Source organism: Phoca vitulina, unplaced genomic scaffold (genome assembly GCF_004348235.1).
Source record: "Phoca vitulina isolate PV1807 unplaced genomic scaffold, GSC_HSeal_1.0 scaffold75, whole genome shotgun sequence".
Classification (NCBI taxonomy): domain Eukaryota; kingdom Metazoa; phylum Chordata; class Mammalia; order Carnivora; family Phocidae; genus Phoca; species Phoca vitulina.
Window position 1 is genome coordinate 4432132 of NW_022589778.1, and position 18646 is coordinate 4450777.

The 18646-nt window shown below is 36.9% G+C and overlaps 1 protein-coding gene across 2 annotated transcripts; it reads left to right on the plus strand.

The window, feature by feature from the left end:
• The first annotated feature begins 3588 nt into the window (after positions 1-3588).
• Positions 3589-6238, plus strand: IZUMO3 (IZUMO family member 3). 2 transcript variants are annotated; one of them, XM_032393650.1, is made up of 7 exons: positions 3589-4034; positions 4171-4245; positions 4395-4484; positions 4699-4716; positions 5181-5261; positions 5693-5783; positions 6109-6238. In XM_032393650.1, the coding sequence occupies exons 1-7, from the start codon at positions 3803-3805 to the stop codon at positions 6236-6238; spliced, it is 717 nt and encodes a 238-aa protein (XP_032249541.1). In that variant the 5' UTR covers positions 3589-3802. The 2 variants fall into 2 exon arrangements, with proteins under 2 accessions (XP_032249541.1, XP_032249542.1); XM_032393651.1 differs by lacking the exon at positions 4699-4716.
• Positions 6239-18646: the final 12408 nt, after the last annotated feature.

An 18646-nucleotide genomic window follows, 5' to 3' on the forward strand; every position in this document is an offset into this window, starting at 1 on the left:
TCAAGTTCTTGGGGCTTGCTGCAGATGCTTTTTCCTTTCCTGACCTAGTGGTTTGCTCTCCATCTTTCAGACCGGCTCCCACTACTGGAAGCCTTGACGATACACACTGGCACGTTTCCCAGTCAGATCCTGAGCTCACTTGCACATCCTTGCCTAGCAGGCAGCTGGTGGAAGCAGAGTGGTGCTTCCACAGCACAGGGTACGAGCATGGTCTCCAGAGTGGCTTCTATTAGCCGATCCTGACAGGTCTACTATTGTTCCTCAGGTACAGTTGTCACATGTGAGTAACTGGCGTAGCCTTGGTGGTTCCTCGAGGATGCAGGACAGAAGCTACTCTTTCCTGTAGTATACCCTTTAACCTAACTAATATAATCTCCCCTTCTGGGACCCTAGTCTAGAGAGAAGAGGTTATGACCTACATCTTTGGCCATTGTCTCCCCTGTTCTTCCCATCCCTACCGAATGGATCAGCTTTTCTTCTCATTTAAATGCTTTCCTAACAGAGACAGAGCGATTCCTTCTAAGTCTTCCGAGCTCCAACCTTATGACTTCTCAAGAATGAGTGGACTATAGGGAGAAAAACTGGCTTAATGACAATGGAATATAAATGGACAGGCATACAGAAAATATTAAAATCACTTTACATGTGAAAGATCTGGACTATAGCAATTATTTCAACATTTAAATTATGATTACTATGCTGCCTAGATGGATAGCTTAATAACATGGCCAGATACCAAGTATGGGTTTCCTAGTCCCAGATTATAGTCAGGAAATAATTTAATCTCACTTGACTACAAGGGGTATCTGGATTATTTGCCAAACTTCTAGGGCATCCATTGAAGTGCTACTGATGGGGAAACCATGCAGCAGGGCTCGGCTGGGAAAAGTAATCCACAAGAAAAGAGCTACAAGAAGCTTAAGCCACAAAGATTCATTATTGTTATTTTTTTGTATGGATCTGGGAATCAGATTTGCTATGGATTGAGGGAAAATTATTGTTAAGAAGCTTCTTGCTCTTCTTTATGAGACTTGTTTTTTAGATTTTTAAACCTCAGTGTATCATTTGATTTGTAGTAAAGGCCAAATGGTACAAAACAACTGATTCTAGCCCTTAAGAGGGACTAAATATTAGGACTAATTGTTTTGTAGAAAAAGAACATATACAACATATACTCTATCTGTGAATAACCCAGGAATCTTATCTAAGAATTACAAATGAATAAAAAAAAAAAGAAAAAAGAATTACAAATGAATAAATATATATTTGGTAAAATATTATGCATGCATGTGCTACTATATACCTGTTATACTCTTTTAAGCAAATAAAGAGTTTGGTTAGCTATTCCACAAATACGCACTGACTATAAATCATATCCCCTCCATGCCAATCCAAACCAAATATTAGCATAATCAACGAAGGATCTGAGTATTAGCCTTTTGCCTCCTAGATACAAGTATCGTTATTTTAATTAAGTAATGTGATCATTATATTATCAGTCGATTTCCAGATGGCTCTTCTTTTCCAAATTTCAAATAGTTGATATCTACTGAATTTAAAGAACTAGCCCAGGATAATTGTAGTTATTTTCTTATATGTCATCCATTCCATCATCAGTACTTTCAGGATGCTTCTTCCTAAAGCATCTTGAATATTGCTGGGTTTCTCACTTCCCACCATGTATTTGTTAACTGCTGTTTCTAGTGTCCTAGATCCAGCTTCTGTAGAAGAAATTCCTCCAGATTTAGTGCTTCTCAGTCTTCCTATAGAAGGTACAAACTGTGTGTACCACTGCCTTTATCATCAGCTCATGCTATTATTATCCGTTTACTGTTTCCTCCATGAGGGTGCTATTTCCTCCATTATTTTCCTTCTTATATGTCCCCTTCAATTACAAGTTCTGTCTTTTTAGAAAGTGGCTTGCTATTTTCAGTCTTCCCAAGACTGTCCGAAAGTTGAATCATTTTTTCTAGCATCCTAAAAATCCTGGACTGAAAATTAAGTGGGAAGAATGAGGCAAGGATAAATATAGTAGAGCACATGGTCTGGGTCAAGATAATGTGCCACCAAACAGAATTAGTAATATACCATCACGTTCTCTTTAAGTATCCAAGCTGAAAGTAAAAGTATGTACTGTTAACTGGAAAACATCTCATCTATAATGTGTATTTTCCCTTAAAGAACAGTTTTTCCTCATACCTGGCTACCTGCCTGCCAAGTCTTAGCCCCTTTTAGTCTCCAACTTCAGTTTCCAGAGTTAGTTTAATCCCATTATCTCAAATGCCTTCAGACCTCAGCATGTGCAAATCTTTTGGAGGATCATCTAAAGATGAGATCATCTAGCTAAGGGAAATTAAAATCAGAGTAGAGGTGTGGATTTGGATCATCAGAGGATTTGAATTGCTTCCTCCCCTTGCAATCATCTGATTTATCAAATTCCAAGAAATCATTTTCTGCATTATCCCAGAAAATGTTGACAGGCAGTGAATAAAGTATATAGAATTTGGAATCAGACAGACCTGAGTTCAAATCCTAATTCCATGACTACTAAATTCTTTTGTAGAAAGGACACATTTCTGAGCCTCAGAGCCTTATCTATAAAATTGGGATAATTTCTCAAAGTATTGCTGTGCCATCAGGACTTGCAATAATCTATCACAAGTGTTTAGCACATCCCATATATGGCACATGGTAGGCATATAATTAGTAGTAGTTCTTTGTACTTCCCTCACAACTTTTCACTCCCTAACTTTCCCATACCTTAGGCTCTCAATTCTACCACTAACCTTTTAAGATCCCAGGATTCCCTGGTTTCCAGGAGGTCACAGACATACAAGCAATATAACAGAGAAGTTGTTACTGGTATCCTGCAAAGTCTGTAAAGCAACCTTAATTTCTTCAAATGACAAAGAACATTCTTATTCAAAGAGCCCTAAGCTGAACCGTGTATCTGGGCTCCTTCCACGGTGGCCTGAGACAGCAGCCCATGGTAACTGTGCTTGTTTTCTAACATGCCTCACATCTCGTCCTTAGTACTTGTAAGATGCACCCACTAATGAACCCTGGGTGTTACTGGAGTCTCACTTATCACCATATATTCCTCAATGGTTGTTTCTGGTGTCCCTGCTTCAGACTCCTTATAAGAAGAATGATATAAGAAGGTTATATAGCATGGCTGGGAAATCATCCTACAGACAAAGATAGCCTAAATTTCTGAGAAGTGATCAATTACATCAAAATTATCATCAATGATATCAATTACATCTAGACACCCATGACTAATTTTCAACAATACTGCTACCATCAGGGACGGGGACCCCAAGCAACTAAATAGTCCAGATTTTCCTCACCTCCTCTATAGCAGTAGAATTTTGGGTAAGCAGTCTCTAAGGTCCTATGTGATCTCTTTCTTGAGACATTACTCCTATGGTCAGGAAGGATGTAAGAATTTACTGAAGACACAAGTAAAGGAGAAACCAGAAGAAAACCTTTTTCTGAGGTATGTCTCTGCATGGAACTTTGCTTGTCTGAGCTCAAGATTTCTCTCTCTCTCTGTGTTCTACACTCAGAACTCAGGTATCTGCTTCCCAACTGGCAGTTCCCTCCCTCTTTCTGGAATGAAGGATAAAAGTCAGAAAACAACTGAAGATCCTTAGGGAAATGAAATTGCCTAGAAGTGGGATGGAAATGGAGGGGAAGGTGAAGTCAGCCTATCCAGGACAAACCTCTTATTCCTGGATTTTTGAAGAAAAGGGAACTAGGTGAACTAGTTGCCGGGACAACCGGCTGTTGGGGCAAGGAAATGGGAGACCTGTGGTTGCTCCTGCTCCTGCCCCTGTCCCTGGCAGCCTTCCATGGGGTCAAAGGCTGCTTGGAATGTGACCCCAAATTCACAGAAGATATTAGGTCCTTGCTGGCAAAGATGGTACCCTCAGAAGTCCCCGGCCGAGTTCATCTGCTTGAACGGCAGATTAAGGAGATGACCCATTTAAGCTTCAAGGTCTCCCGCAGGGACAAGATGCTTCGGGTGTTGGGTGAGGGAAGTTTGAGTCCCTGAGAGTTTTGTGGGTTAAAGGGAGAAGGGGAGGCAGGGAAGAGTGCACTTGGGTCCACATAATTTCCTCCATAGATGTAATTATTCCCCTACATGTACCTTTTACTCCTCTCTAGCTGTTCATAAGGTTATCAAGTTGAGAATATGGCTGAAGAATGAGCTTTATAAACTGGGCAATGAAACATGGAAAGGTGAGATACTGTTTCAGTGATAAAAGACTGTATTGCCCAAGCAAGTATAAGGAAAGTTCCCTTGGAAAAACAAGGCAAAACAATTAGGATTAAATTCTGAAGGGAAAGGCTACCCCCTAGTTTCTGATGTCCATTCCACCCCCTCTTAGGTGCCTTTATCCTTCAAGGCAAGCTTCTCGATGTCCGCCAAAACCTGGAATCCAAACTGAAAGAGATATTAAAGAACTTCTCTGAAGTTGGTAATAAAAGATGTCTATCTAACAACACTGAAATTATGTGAAAGGAATAGGAAACGAGGGTGAGAGGAGGAAGGTGGTTTCATATTACAGTTATTTAGAATGGATGGAGGGGTGGCTGGCACGTCATGGCTAACCAAATGAAGACTATTGGGTATAAATATGGCAAACTCTAAGTTGATTATAGGCTCATTAGAACTTTCTGATTCTCTTTTAGCTTGTTCTGAAGATTGCGGTGAGTACAGTACCAGGGACACCTTAAGAATTCCCTCCATATTTTCCCATCTCATTTGCTCTATATGGCCATCTCTCTCCCACCTGTCACACTGAGAACCCAGTTCCTAGAGTTGGGATTATGGGGGTGGGAATGTCAATCAGACCTGACAACAAAATGTATCTCATGAAATCTCAAACACAAAGAGTTTAGAGGTGCTTAGAGGCCTTCTAAAGTATAGCTTATAGCCCATAGGACCAATATACGCTGAGGCATCATTTTTCCCACTTCTTCCCCAGAGATCTGACTTAAGTTACAGAAGGTTTTGACCCATCAAGAAATTTGATTGCTAGGGGAAGAAGAAATTCACAGCAATGTAACATTAAGAGTCCTGGAAATGCCTGAGATCTAATCCATACTTGATGTCTGAGCTAAGAAAACTCCATGCCATGGCCCCCTTCCATTATTTTTCTTCTCTTTATCAGTCGTGACTGAAGGTCCTATCCTGGATTGTTGGACCTGTCTTCGCATCACCTCCCGATGCTTCAGAGGAGAGTATTGTGGAGGTAACAAAGATTGTAGTATGGCATTTGGAGGGGCCAGGGATCAAGGTACTGAGTTGTCCATTCATTTATTCTACAAATATTTGGTGAGCACCTTTTATGCAGATAATGCTAATGTCACAAATCAGAGTTAAATTATTGGGCAAAATTTGTACCAGGATGAATTAATGGGCACTGGATCAACCGAAGGGCTGAGAAATGGAAAGACCAGACTAAAGGTGGAGAAATTAGGCTAGGGGCAGTAGGGCAAACATTTTGTAGAGCCTAAGGATCTCAGAGTAATAAAGATCAGAATAACTAGTAAACAGTGATGGAAGTGGTGAACAGAGCAAATTATCTGATGTTAAAGAGAGTCATCTATTATGGATCAAGTTCTCAAGTTAGTATTTTTCCTCTCCCAAACTCATTTTCTATTTTCCTCTTTCTCCCTCCAGAAGAGGATTCAAAGAAAGCTGAGAGTCGAGAGATTGCACTATTTCTGATATTGCTAACAGAAGTTGTGATATTGGGAAGTGCTTTGTTACTGTGAGTTTTCCTCCCTCCACACACACACTGGGTCAAGCATTCCTTCGTCAAGGAGACTGCCCAACCTCCCCCCGCCCCTCCAATGGCAATAAGGGGAAAAAAGTCATTTCAAAGTTTGGGATACAATACTGACAGGAATAAAATGGTCAGAAGTTTATGGGATAAAAGTTGAACCACAGGAAATGGAGGAGGTACAATTAAGTATGAGGACAACTACTGGAGCAGTATCCAGAAAAAGAAGGGAAAGAAAACATGATTATGTAATTGTCTTTAAGAGTTGGCCTACTAATACTGAAGTCGGGATTATGTTGTTTCTCTACTCTAGATTCCATATTTGTGTGTCTCATCGGAGGAAAATGAAGGCAATACGGAGTTCATTAAAGAAATATTTGGAGAAGAAACTTGAAGAATTAATGAGGATGACAGATGAGAAGGATGATTTTGGAATCAGATAATAAATACATGGACACAGACAGGAGGTCTTTCACAATTCTCTTAAGTGTTGACCCAGAACGGAAAACTCAGAATTAAGCTGTTTTGTGGTCATAAAGTCATAGTATTTTAAAACTGAAATAGAGTTTCTCTAATAAAGATCCTTATGCTATCCTGGGGCAATGGAAGCAATGAAAGGGCAAATGATATACCTGGAGTTGTACAGAATGGAATGCTGGTATGTTGCAATGTATATAAAGATAATACACTGCATGATAATAAAAAATGCATGGTTGGTAACTCTCATCAATGGCTCTAATTAGAATATTTCAATTTCTAAGGCTGCTTATTTCTATCTTTTTATTTTGTTACTGTTTCCATATTTATATATGGTTCAATGTAGACAATTTCTTTGATAATATGTAACATTTAATCTTCATCATGATATCTCACACACACATCCAAAATATTCATTCTGAGTAGTTGAGAATTGTCCCATTTTCCTCTAAATCTATGTTCCATGACTGAATTGGATATTAATGTCTATTTCTTTGAGTTGTTTCTGTTGAATTCTTCTTATATGGATGGCAGCCTATGAAGTGCTTTATATCTATAGCTAACTGAATTCTCACAATAATCTCAATACTTGGATAAACTGGATACTTTTAATACAAGTACAAATTACCAGTATTGACACAGGAAGAAAAAATAACCCACAATTGCCAATATTCTTTAAAGAAATTTAAATGGTATGAGCACATGCTTAAGGAAAAGCCTAGAATGAAATACAACATATTGATTTTGATATCAACCTGGAATGTGAAACTGTGATCTCTTCCCAGATTAAGTGTCTGGTACTTGGTTGTATCCTTTACTAAAGTAGAAAATACAGGAGAACAAGTAAGTTTGACGGAAAAGGCCCAATTTCAGTTTTGAAAATACTAAGTATTGATTTTGTTGCACTATCAAAAACAGATATTCACTGACTGTTTGGATTTACATTTAAGAATATAGTAAGAAGATCAAAGCTAATGAAATGTATTTCAAAGCACTTGAACAAAGCAAGTCGTGACCCTGAAAATATAACTGAGATCATCCAGGTAGAAGGTAGAGAAGAAGTGATGAAGACCAAGGACAGAGTACTACAAATTCCCTCACGATGGTAAAATTAAATATAACTATTTTATATAGTCTTACTCCTTTGAGAGACTTTGAGATGTTGACCTTGTGTTGAATTCCCATCAGTTTTAGGACTATTTTTTTCAAGTGTATGATCCCTCCACCTGAAGAATTTACCGTAATTACTTTATAATATAAATCCAGAGCCTGGTCTTTATCATTTCCAGAATCGCCAGTATGAGGAGGGGCTGGTTGTGTTATGTTTTATGTGTTTGTAATACAATAAAATGAAGATGATCTAATTAAACTATGGGTTCATCTACTAGGAAAGGTCTTGTGGTACTTCTGTTTTCAAATGTAAACATGATACAAAATTAATTGCTTACAATCCTAATTTAAGCTTGAGCTAACAGTTAACATTTGTAAAAAGGATATGTAAAACCGTTTTCCAACAAGCACTCAACCAAAAATTCATTTATAGCAATAGTGAAACAATACAAATCATTTTATTACTGGAACAATCATATTTTAAGAGCTAAAATATACTCCAATGTCCTGATGTCAACACTGCATCCAGTTTAGCTCTAATATTTCTGCAGGATATATAAATCATTAGAATAACGTGTTTCTCTGATAGTCTGAGACTCTGGCACAAATAGTGTAATTTTTTGCAACCCTATCATTCTTGGGGCTACTTTATTAAGAATCAATATTTTCCAAGTTTTTTTTGTCTTTTTTCAGGGGAAAAAAAAAAGGGACAGAGGTGAGGTTTCACTTGGCTTTTACTAAATGAAAATTTAATAATTCATTTTATGTGGAGATAACATTAAAAAGTACTAGCCAATCCAGTTAAGGTACTCAAAACATGTTATTAGAATACAAAAAATAAAAGCTAAATAACGGGATAAAACAATAGCTGGGTAGATACTGGAAGCTTCTTAATTTCCAATTATTAATAGTCTTTCCAACCTTACTCCTTCGCATTCTGTCTCAAAGGGAGGTTGTACCTTCTACCATCTCAGGCAAATGCATTCTTTTGTGATTTATATTTCACAAAATGATTTATATTTATATTTCCTGAGCTGCAGCTTCTTCTTGAATATTCCTTATTTATCTCCAATCACCTATCTCCCTCTGCTTCAATACTAGATCTTTTCTCTCAGTGTCTATTAATATAAATTAAGGCCTCTTTTCTTTATCCTTTAGCCATTTCTGCCTACCAAATTTCTGCCATGCCAAATTTCTTAAAAGAACATTCTATATCTTTTTATTTCTTCATTTCTAATCTTTCCTCAAATCACCGCATTCTGCTCCTCACCACCATATGGAAATTTTTCTAAGGTTGTCAGTGATCTCTTAATTGTTATATTCAAAGAGTTCTCTTTATTCCTCAAGTTACTTGTCAGTTCTAAGACTTGTCAGAGTGCTAATGGTTTCTTTCTTAAAGCACACCTCTTACATGAGGCAGGTTTTGTTCTTATGTTTGTTCCTATTTTCAAGGTTTTGATCTTATTTTTTAAACCATGTTTTAGTTACTTTGGGAGGGTCTTCTTCCTCCTTTGCCTACTTATTTAGATACTGAGGACCAGAGAATCTACTTCAAATCTTTTCTTTCTTTCATACCTGATGGTATCTCATACAGTCAAGTGATTTCAACTATCATCTAATAATTACATCTCCAAATTCTTAGGCTTTTATTTGCACCCCCTTCCCAAGGCCTCAACCTCTGTTTCTGAATACATACTGGATATATCCATCTAGACATAAAATAACAGCTTTAAACTCATCATGCCTAAAACTGAAGAAAATACGTGTTGAATGCAGACTACGGACAAGGCAATTCACTAAGCATTTTCACAATTATCTTCCCATAAATCTCACAAAATTATTTTCAGCCATTTTTGTACAGACATAGAAAACTGAGGCTAGGCGAGTTTAAGTCACTTCTTCCAAGTGGTTACTTGGTAAGTGGTAGAGCCAGGATTCAAACCCTAAATCTTAAGCTTTTCTACTAGCTGGCAATGGCTCTATGCATACCGTAAATTACCCAGAAGGTAGAAATCTCAACTTATTCTGGAATCCTCTCTCCTCTTCAGCTATCCTAGCCAGTCGGTCTTCAATTAGCATTGATTTTCACTCCTAAATCTTTTAAATCTCCCTGGCTTCTGCCACAGCTGAAGTTTTGCCCTCCTCTCTTAGGGCCTATTGCAATGGCCTTCTAATCAGTCTCTCTGAATCCCGCCTCTCCATAAACCAAATCCATCCTTCCTTTTGCACTCAGAATGATCAGTCTATAAACACAAATTGATTTCAAACTCCTAATTAAAATACTCCAATGACTCCTCCACTCCTAAAAGAGAAGTGTAAACTCTTTAATACAGTATTTCACACGCCTTCAGTTTTACCATCCCACTCTATACACAATCTCACCCTTGGCCAATTGCCTTCCTAGGCCTTCCCTTCTACTTAGAGTTTGCCAAACACACTGGATTTTTTTCTTACTCCTAGCCATTACTTGCTATATGATTTCCTGTCTTGATTGCCTGGTAATATTCCTTAGCCTTCAAAATGATTGTGATTCAAAACCCACACTTAAAACCATCTCATCTCATACAGTCTTTCCTGAGATGGTCAGACCAAATTACCCCTAACCTCCAGGATCCACAGTAATTAATATGCTTCAATAGAGCACATCTCACAGAGGACTGTTAGTGGTTTGCACATCTCTTCCCTAGATGTGATCTCCTCAAGGACAGGGACTATGCCATGTTTATCTTCATATTCCCAACAACTAGCAATGTATCACAAAATTTTACATCACTGTAAATATCACTTACTCAAGGAATAATTTCCTGACCCTCCCCCCAACCTTATGTTAGCATTTCCAACTACATTAAATCACTACCCATTCTATTTTTGCTTTGTAGGAATTAAGGGATATTACATAACCATGAATTGAATCGCATTCCAAGAGGTCAGAAATCACATCTGCTGTTTGTGCATAGAGCTCGTTGTAACACCTGACACAGTAAAAAATGAATATTAGTTTAATACAAATATGAATATGTAAATGAAGCATTGATGAATCCTGTTATTTAGAATTGAGCATACCCTAGATATTCTTAATATTACCACATACACTTTGTCTACCAGATTGCCTACTATAGTCTAAGTCTTCATCTTTGAAATCCTTTGCAGCTTGATGTTCAACATTGCTGTGAAATCGTGAAATAAGAGCTACCTTAACATTGTTTGGAGCTAACACATTCCATGGAATTTTAGATCAGAATTCGAATAAATACCAAATTCCCAACTCAAGCGCACAGGTTCCTAGTGACAAACCTAATTCAAGGGCTATGGGGAGTTCTCAGCACCTTCACGTGTATGCCTGGGGAACTTGGCTGACTTTGCCCCACCAGCCTGCCTTACTGCCAACTGGACCAGAAACCTGAAGAAACCCTAAGCTCTCTAGGCATTCTCAGGATTTTTGACATTGATCTAAATCCAGAAATTAGCTCAGAGATCAGGAGACTGAAGCATATCCCCCCTCCCCGAATTACCCTGATTATGGGGATAAGGTGGAAGGTGGATAAGGGGCAGTGAAGATGTTGGCATTTAGATACCTGATGGTCTTAAAAGCGATACACACAGGAAGCTCTGGAACATTACACTGAGCCTTTGCTTTTCCTGACTTCAAGATGCATGTTATTTTTCAACTCACCTAAAAATAGGTTGAATAGCAAGACTGACTAAAAGGATAGCAGCTAAAGTCAGAGGAAGGAAGTAAATATCTCAAGAACAGATGAAGGGCACTTCGCACTCCACTTCATCTCAAGGAGCTTGCCTAACTTCAAGCCCTTGGGTTTGCATTTTCAGATCTAGCACTGCTAACATTGCCAAGTGATTTTATACTTGCATGTACATCTTCCTATTAAAGAGGAAACAAATACAAACTCCTTCCAATCAAAAGGCAGCAATGACAGGTAGGCATATTTGTCTAGCCTTCACTTTGGACAGTCACAGGGCTTTCTGTGAGGCATTACTCTGAGAACACTTCAAGCTTAAGCTAAGGAGGCTTCATCAATCTGCCTGATGAGGTGGCCCTTCATGATTTCTGCTGAAAGTACTAATAAGCACAGGCTCTTCAGGATTCAGAATTCACATTTTCTCTTTCATCCATACTCTCTTGATCTTACTAACAGTGTCAGAGAACGTTCAACAAGATTTTCTAGGGAATAAAACACTTCCTGGTTGTCTCTTTGTCACTTTGGAAATCTATGTGAATAATACTTTCAAGCCAACAAGACATCATTCATTAAGTTGTTGTTTCTATAACAGATAACCTCAGTCTGGGCTATGAAACCAGTCCAAAGAGAGTTCAAAGAAAGGAGTGAAATGTATTACATACAGAGTTTGTGATGTGGTGCTTATTAAGACATACCAAACCATGTCTAAAAACCAACTGTATATCCTTGAAAAAAAATACAAGGGAAATTTATAGTCATTATTTCTGGGTGGTGTAGGTTACAAGTGATTATTATTTTCTCCGTGTTACTTTATGGTGTTTCCAACTTCTTTTCTACAGTGAACTTGCATCTTACTTATGTGGAGAAAAAAGACTATTTAACTTCAACATGAGGGCAATAGGATTTCCATGGCAAGTACCATGTAATACAATTTGTTCCAAACTGTCCAATGGATTAATTTAATCCAGTATTTAGTTTATGGAATAGATTTTACAAAGCAAAGTGGCCCATATTACTGCCTCATAAGATTTCGATCCTTGGAATTAAATTTGATTTAACATTATTTTTCCTGTCCTATAATTCTGGTGTCTTTTGTTTTCAAGGTTTATTGTGGTAAAATTCTTTCAGTGCCTCTATGTAATGCACTCAATACCATGTGGAAGGCTAAAAAGAGATGTAAATGCAGTAACTTTTTAAAAATAAAACTAGTAATAATTAAAATTATTATTATTAAAGCAACAACATATTTGCCTTTCATTATAAGGCACAAAAGGCTTAAAAGTTATGTTTTCAATTCTAAACCCTTAAACTAATCCAGGCATTATACGCTAGTCATCTGCCAACACAGTAAGGCAAGCTAAGGACCTGCTTCTCTTTCATTTGCTACCAACTCTTAACTTGCCATTAGTGTCTCCCTTTTGCTGTCATATCCTATTTACAATCTTGGTATCTCATGGTTATTTCCACGTGTTTTCCTCTTTTTTAGACAGCACTGTCTAATAGAAATATATTATAAACCACAGAGAGAATTCTACATTTTTTCTTGTAGCCGCATTAAGAAAATATTTAAAAACAGGTAAAATCAATTTTAATACATTTCAACCCAAATATCCAAATACCATTTCAATATGTGATCTATGTAAAATTATTAATGAGCTCTTTTATTTGTTTTGGTACTAAGTCTTCAAAATCTGGCTTGTATTTTATTCTTTCAGCATATCTCAATTTGAAATTTTTAATTGGAAATACTTGATATGCATTTATATATCATAAAATGTACAGTTGAAAAGGTAAATCCAAGGTTTTTCCAAACATGCTTAAAAGTTTCTCATTCACTGATTCCAGTGTCAGTTTTTAAATCTACCTTAAAGTTAAAGAAAATTAAAAATTCCATTTCTCAGTAACACTAGCTATATAGGAAACAGTAGATACAGGTTCCAAGTGGCTACTATATTGCACAGCACAGGTTTAGAATCCACAAGCTTTTTCTGCTTCAGACTTTTTAAAAGTTGTTTTTTTTTTTTCCCCACCTCCTTGGGGATTAACCCTCAGATCTGGCCCACACATCAAAGTCCAGTTGTGACCCTTACAGACATTCCAGAGGAGACATTTTCAGGTAATGACCACCCCAACACACACACACACACACACACACGAAAAAGTTTCAAGATACACCCCCACCCGATGGTGACTCCTGGCATATAACGGCCCCTTACCCCAAGGAACAACTACTGTATTCTGAATTTACATGGCAGTAATTTTGGGAAGAGGCACAGAATTTTAAAAATATAAATGAAGGACTAATCTTAGAAAATGCAAGTAAAATTGTAAATGGCTTACTTTGGAATATATATATCAACTCTTTCAGGCAATAAAGACTGATTTATTAGGTTATCAACCCAAAAGCAGACTATTGTAGTACCACAGAACAATAAATCCTAGAGTCACCTATTGTATTGTTCTTGCTTATGACTGTATTTGGGGCTTTTCTCCCCTTGTCTGATCCCAATATTGACAAATACAGAGTTTTAAAAAAGAAAAGGAACAGATGGTTTATGTGGCCTTTCGATGGGAGGGGAAATACTGTTTTCTTTTGTCTTCTTTTTACGAGGGGATGGAGGAACTTGAACAAAGGTTCCTGTATTTTTTTATTTGTATTGATTCTATTTAAAATTCTTCAGTGAGAAAATAAATTTTCCACAAACTTTCAGACTATCTGGGAGAAGAGTGTCCTTTGTAATCTCAATATATTAATATGGTTGCAGGGATCACAGGCAGATAAACATGTAACTAAACGAATATTTTGTGTTTTAGATTTTGCAATGTTATCTTTCTACACCTATATAATTGCAGTCTACTTTTCTTGTGTTTTCTAATGCATGATATACTTTGAATTACATGGTTTATATACAACCATTTACACACAACTTAAACATGTTTTAAGGTCAGAACGTGAGCTATTTTAATGTAGTTCTGAGGACGTTAAGCTTCTTTGTTCAGAATTTTATTTCCTTTATCAGTAGTTTACTTTATGGATCCCATAGACAGCACTATCCAACAGATGTATAATGCAAGCCGTAAATGCAAATCACATAAGCAATTTTAAATTTTCTAGTCTTCAAAAAGAGTAAAAAAAAAAAAATAAGAAACAGGTGTATCTGATGCATTTTATTAAATCCAAATGAGCTATCTTGCCTGTTTTAAATTAAGTCATTGAAATCTGGTGTGTATTTAATACTGACAGCCGTATCACTTCAGACACTTCAGTGCTCGGTAGCCAGATATGGCTAGGTGGCTGCCACGTTGGATGGTATACCAGCATACGCGAAGACGATATTCACAGTGAAACCTGGTCAAGCTGTTCAATGTGTTACTTTGTCAAGCAAGTTGGAAACACAAGACCAGGTGAAAATTATGTTTAAGAATCGGTTAAATGTTATATTTACATATTTAACAAAACAAAATGGAAAGAAATCTATGATTTTCCGTAAAAAGTACTGCCTGGCCTATAGGATGTATAGCACTGTTTCTATTCTTTCCTTTTTGTGCTATCAGCAAATTTTCAGGGTGGGCTCACTAGATCCACACAGCACAGACAGTTAAATATCCTGATCATGGTTCAAACTAGTCCTTGAAATTAGCTCACATAATTACCTGTCAGTGGAATATGTCATTGGTTTTTCTTTTTCCAAAACATTTTTTTTTAATCTAACATCTTCAGAGCTCCCTTAGAAAACTGAATGAAATATTAGAACGACACACTCTGAGTGAAAAATGTTAATTTCTATCCCACCCTTCCTTCTATTCAAATGTATGATTTTTTTTTCAGTGTTGAAAAATCTGCAGCATTAATCTCTGTGACTTAAAGAATAATCTTATTTTACAGCATAGCTCAGTAAGACACTGGATATGCTGCAGACATATTTACAAAAAGAATATATCCACAAGCTATTACATTGTCATGCATTTGTGCACTTGTCTGCCTATGTGATATTTTCTCCATGTTCAATGGTGCATATCAAGTTAACAACCACAATTTATTATCTAATGTATTGTGTGATTAATGGGATAGCTCATATTTTAATCAGCGATAGATTTCTTCTCAATGAGGTCCACTTGCCTTAAGCACAATATAGTCATAGAGTCTTAACTTTTTACAGTAGTTTTTCTTCTTTCCTTCCTATTTTTAACAAAAGAGATTTCATGCAAATGCTGTTAATAGATTTAGTAAATCATTCTGTGATTCTCTTATATTTTAAAAGACCTATTTGTTTAGCTCTGCAAGAGAACTTTGGATTTGGAGTTAGCAATAACTATTGTAAATAGAGTAACTATAGTTTATTGATCACCTTCCACTAAGTCAAAAGTATCTCCCTTTTATACTTAACACCACAGGATTTTTTTTTCCTATTTGATTTTGCCTACCACATTTTATCTTTTATTATAGTATCTTGTGACTAGCCATTGTATCCCCTGCTTGATTATAAGCTTCTTAGAAACAGGACTGATGTTATATTTTCCTATTTTATAAAAAGCAACAGAGTAACTTAGATTTAGTAGATGTTTTATAAAAATATGTGGGCTATATATGAATCTCTGTAAGGTTGTGAGCTCACTAATAGTATAACAAATGAGTTAACCAGTCCAAACCAAAACCTGAGAGTCATAACAGCTTCATTAGCTATTATATACTATAATGGGAATATTCAACAGTTACTCTGTTCTAGGCATTATATACATTAGCTACAATGTTTTTATTACCCTATACTCTTTTAGTTATCCTATGAGGATAATTAAATACAATGAAGTAGGCACTATGAGTAGCCCCACCGCAAAAACAACGAAAGTGAGATTCTGGAAAAAGAAAGTACTTGTTTCAGAGCAGAGTGATTGAGCCAGGGTTTGGGCATACATGTGTCTGAGTACAAAATTAGAGTTCTAACTACTGGACAACAACACTGCCTCCTGAGGTCTCTTGTTCTGAGAATCTTAAATGGCAAGATGGGTAAACAACGGAGTTCCTAATTCAAGGATGCTTCCACTGAATGATAGGCATTAGATACATTAGGCAAATACCATATAAATCTATCATTCATAAACATAAGAATATTTGAGACCAAATTACTGAAATCTTCATTTGTAACTTGGTCACTGGTACCTTGATAACTCTGTCATTACTTTTTCTGAGTAGGTTTTATGAAGCTACCATGAAACATACTAATTCTCTTTGAGGTTTTGATTCCTTTTCCCCCCAAATTCTGACATATTTGTATCAGACTGAAAGAATTTCTGATCTTTGAGAATGTGTTTAAGTTTGGTTTATAACTATACTCAAATTTGGAGTGGCCACTATTGATTTTTAAACTTGGCTAGACAATTGAATTTTCTCACTGACCAGAGGCTATTAACAGTTTATTTGATTAGAGTTACTTGTTTCATTTTTGTCCTGGGTTGAAAGATCATTTACTATCAACCCGCATCTGTTGAAATGTGTTCTTGAGGGAAACAACAAACAAGTAAAAATATACACACACAATTTTCCTATTCTTTCATTTTCATGTATTTCTCAAACTTGTTTCCTCAAGAAAATGCAAAATGTCCTTATTTCTCTGTTGCATTTTTAGTTTATATAACTGAATGTATATTTGTATATTTTAAATGTATTTTAAAATACATTTCTATTAATTGTATGTTACACAAAATTATATTAATATATGTAATATTTAAATATAGATTTAATATATAACATAAATACATATATTTAGACTGCAAAAATATGTTAGAACATAGATTAAAAGTTAAGGATCATAGCAAAAGCATTCCCTAAACACCCCAATAATGTCTGGTCATCATACTCCAAGTTCTAATGATTTCTTCTAGGGCTCCTAAAAGCATGATCCTAAAAGTCTCCATCTGAACTAGAAGGAAAATTAGAACTTCCGTTTTCTACATCCATCTCCTTTGTACCTCTGCATCCCTTGCCAGTTCCAAATTGAGCAATACCCTTGAATTCTGGAATCAAATTTAATTCCCAAGTACTTTGGTTTCCTTTCCATAATGGAGAGAGAGAATTGAATATGGAAACATATTGGCAGCTTTCTGGCTTAATCTGCTTCCACAAACTGAATGGACAAATGGTTGTAATCGAATAAGTATTTCCAAGTGAGCAGAAAGTAGTTTTCTTGCCAAAGTTCAAACTTCTTTCAAATGGGGCTCTCGTCCATTATTACCCATACTCTAGAATAGGTGTACAAAAAAATGGAAGGAAAGGAAAGGAAGGGAGGAAGGAAGGGAGGGGGGATAAAAGAAAATGTGTGATTTGTATTTCTGATAAGAAAATTCTGAACTCTGCCCTTAAGTAATGATGTTTTTAGTATGCAAGTGAAATGAGAGATAGAGGAATCTAAGGTCCAGGGGCAAAGTAGTGTTTCCTGAGAACAATTATTTTACCAAAAAAGCCATTCTCTCATTCTCCAGGAAGACTTTCCGTGAGGCCCATGAATTAGCCCAGCTGCACCTCCCCCTTATTTCCTAGGTGATGCGAAGTGATCTCAGTTTGACTGAATCACTCAGCACTTCAGAAGCCCTAATTGTTTCCTGTTCTGAAGGTCATTTTTTTTAAAAGATTTTATTTATTTATTTGACAGAGAGAGACACAGCAAGAGAGGGAACACAAGGAGGGGGAGTGGGAGAGGGAGAAGCAGGCTCCCCGCCGAGCAGGGAGCCCGATGGGGGGCTCAATCCCAGAACCCTGGGATCACGACCTGAGCCGAAGGCGGACGCTTAACAAATGAGCCACCCAAGTGCCCCCCACCCTGGTCATTTTTTTAAAAATACTGCATTTGTTTTTCTTTCCCACCCTTTTTCCTTTGAATCAGACATCACTAGCCACTTCTGTGTTGAAGTATAAAGAATTCTTTGGAGAAACACCCCATATATATTCATTTCAGTCATCATCTGGGCAGTTTTTCTGTTCCACTGACGCTTTTTTTATTATGCTGCCACTTAGAATAGCTACCACTTTTATTATACTGTCACCGAGAAGAGCACCACCACAGTGCTCTTGGCTAGGTATCTTAACACGCATTGTTACAAATCTCTACCAAAAATCTGTACCAGAGAATTGAGCGTGGCTCCAAATATACAAGTGAGAACCAGGGTGCACACAGTTTAGTTCAATATCATGAAGTTCCTGAGTGAAGGAGTTAAACGCAAGTGAAATGTGTGTCTCATATTAAGAGAGGCATATCTTCTATCCCCTTTATAATCAGATACAGAAAGGGAATTGACTGTTCTACTCTGGACACTCTTCATTGTTTGAGCCTGAGTCCCCTGCACTGGAGTGTTGGAATGTAACACTGTTGGAAATGCTTTTCAGCATCACTCTGCAATTGCTGACTTTAAAAGATATCTCACACACATAAAGCCAACCCCACATTCAGCTCATGCTACCCCACCTTCCACACCAGACAGTACAATGAACCACAAATGATTTGTCCCATTTCCTAAAGGTGAGATTAATTTGAGCAGAGACAAAAAAAAGGAATCCTGAAGGAGAAAAATAAT

Excerpts from the sequence above, each read along its gene's own strand:
- IZUMO3 (XM_032393650.1), top strand. The coding sequence starts at position 3,803 with ATGGGAGACCTGTGGTTGCTCCTGCTCCTGCCCCTGTCCCTGGCAGCC. Across the intron at positions 4,246-4,394 it reads GGGCAATGAAACATGGAAAG|GTGCCTTTATCCTTCAAGGC; the intron begins GTGAGATACTGT and ends ACCCCCTCTTAG. Across the intron at positions 5,784-6,108 it reads TTGGGAAGTGCTTTGTTACT|ATTCCATATTTGTGTGTCTC; the intron begins GTGAGTTTTCCT and ends TCTCTACTCTAG.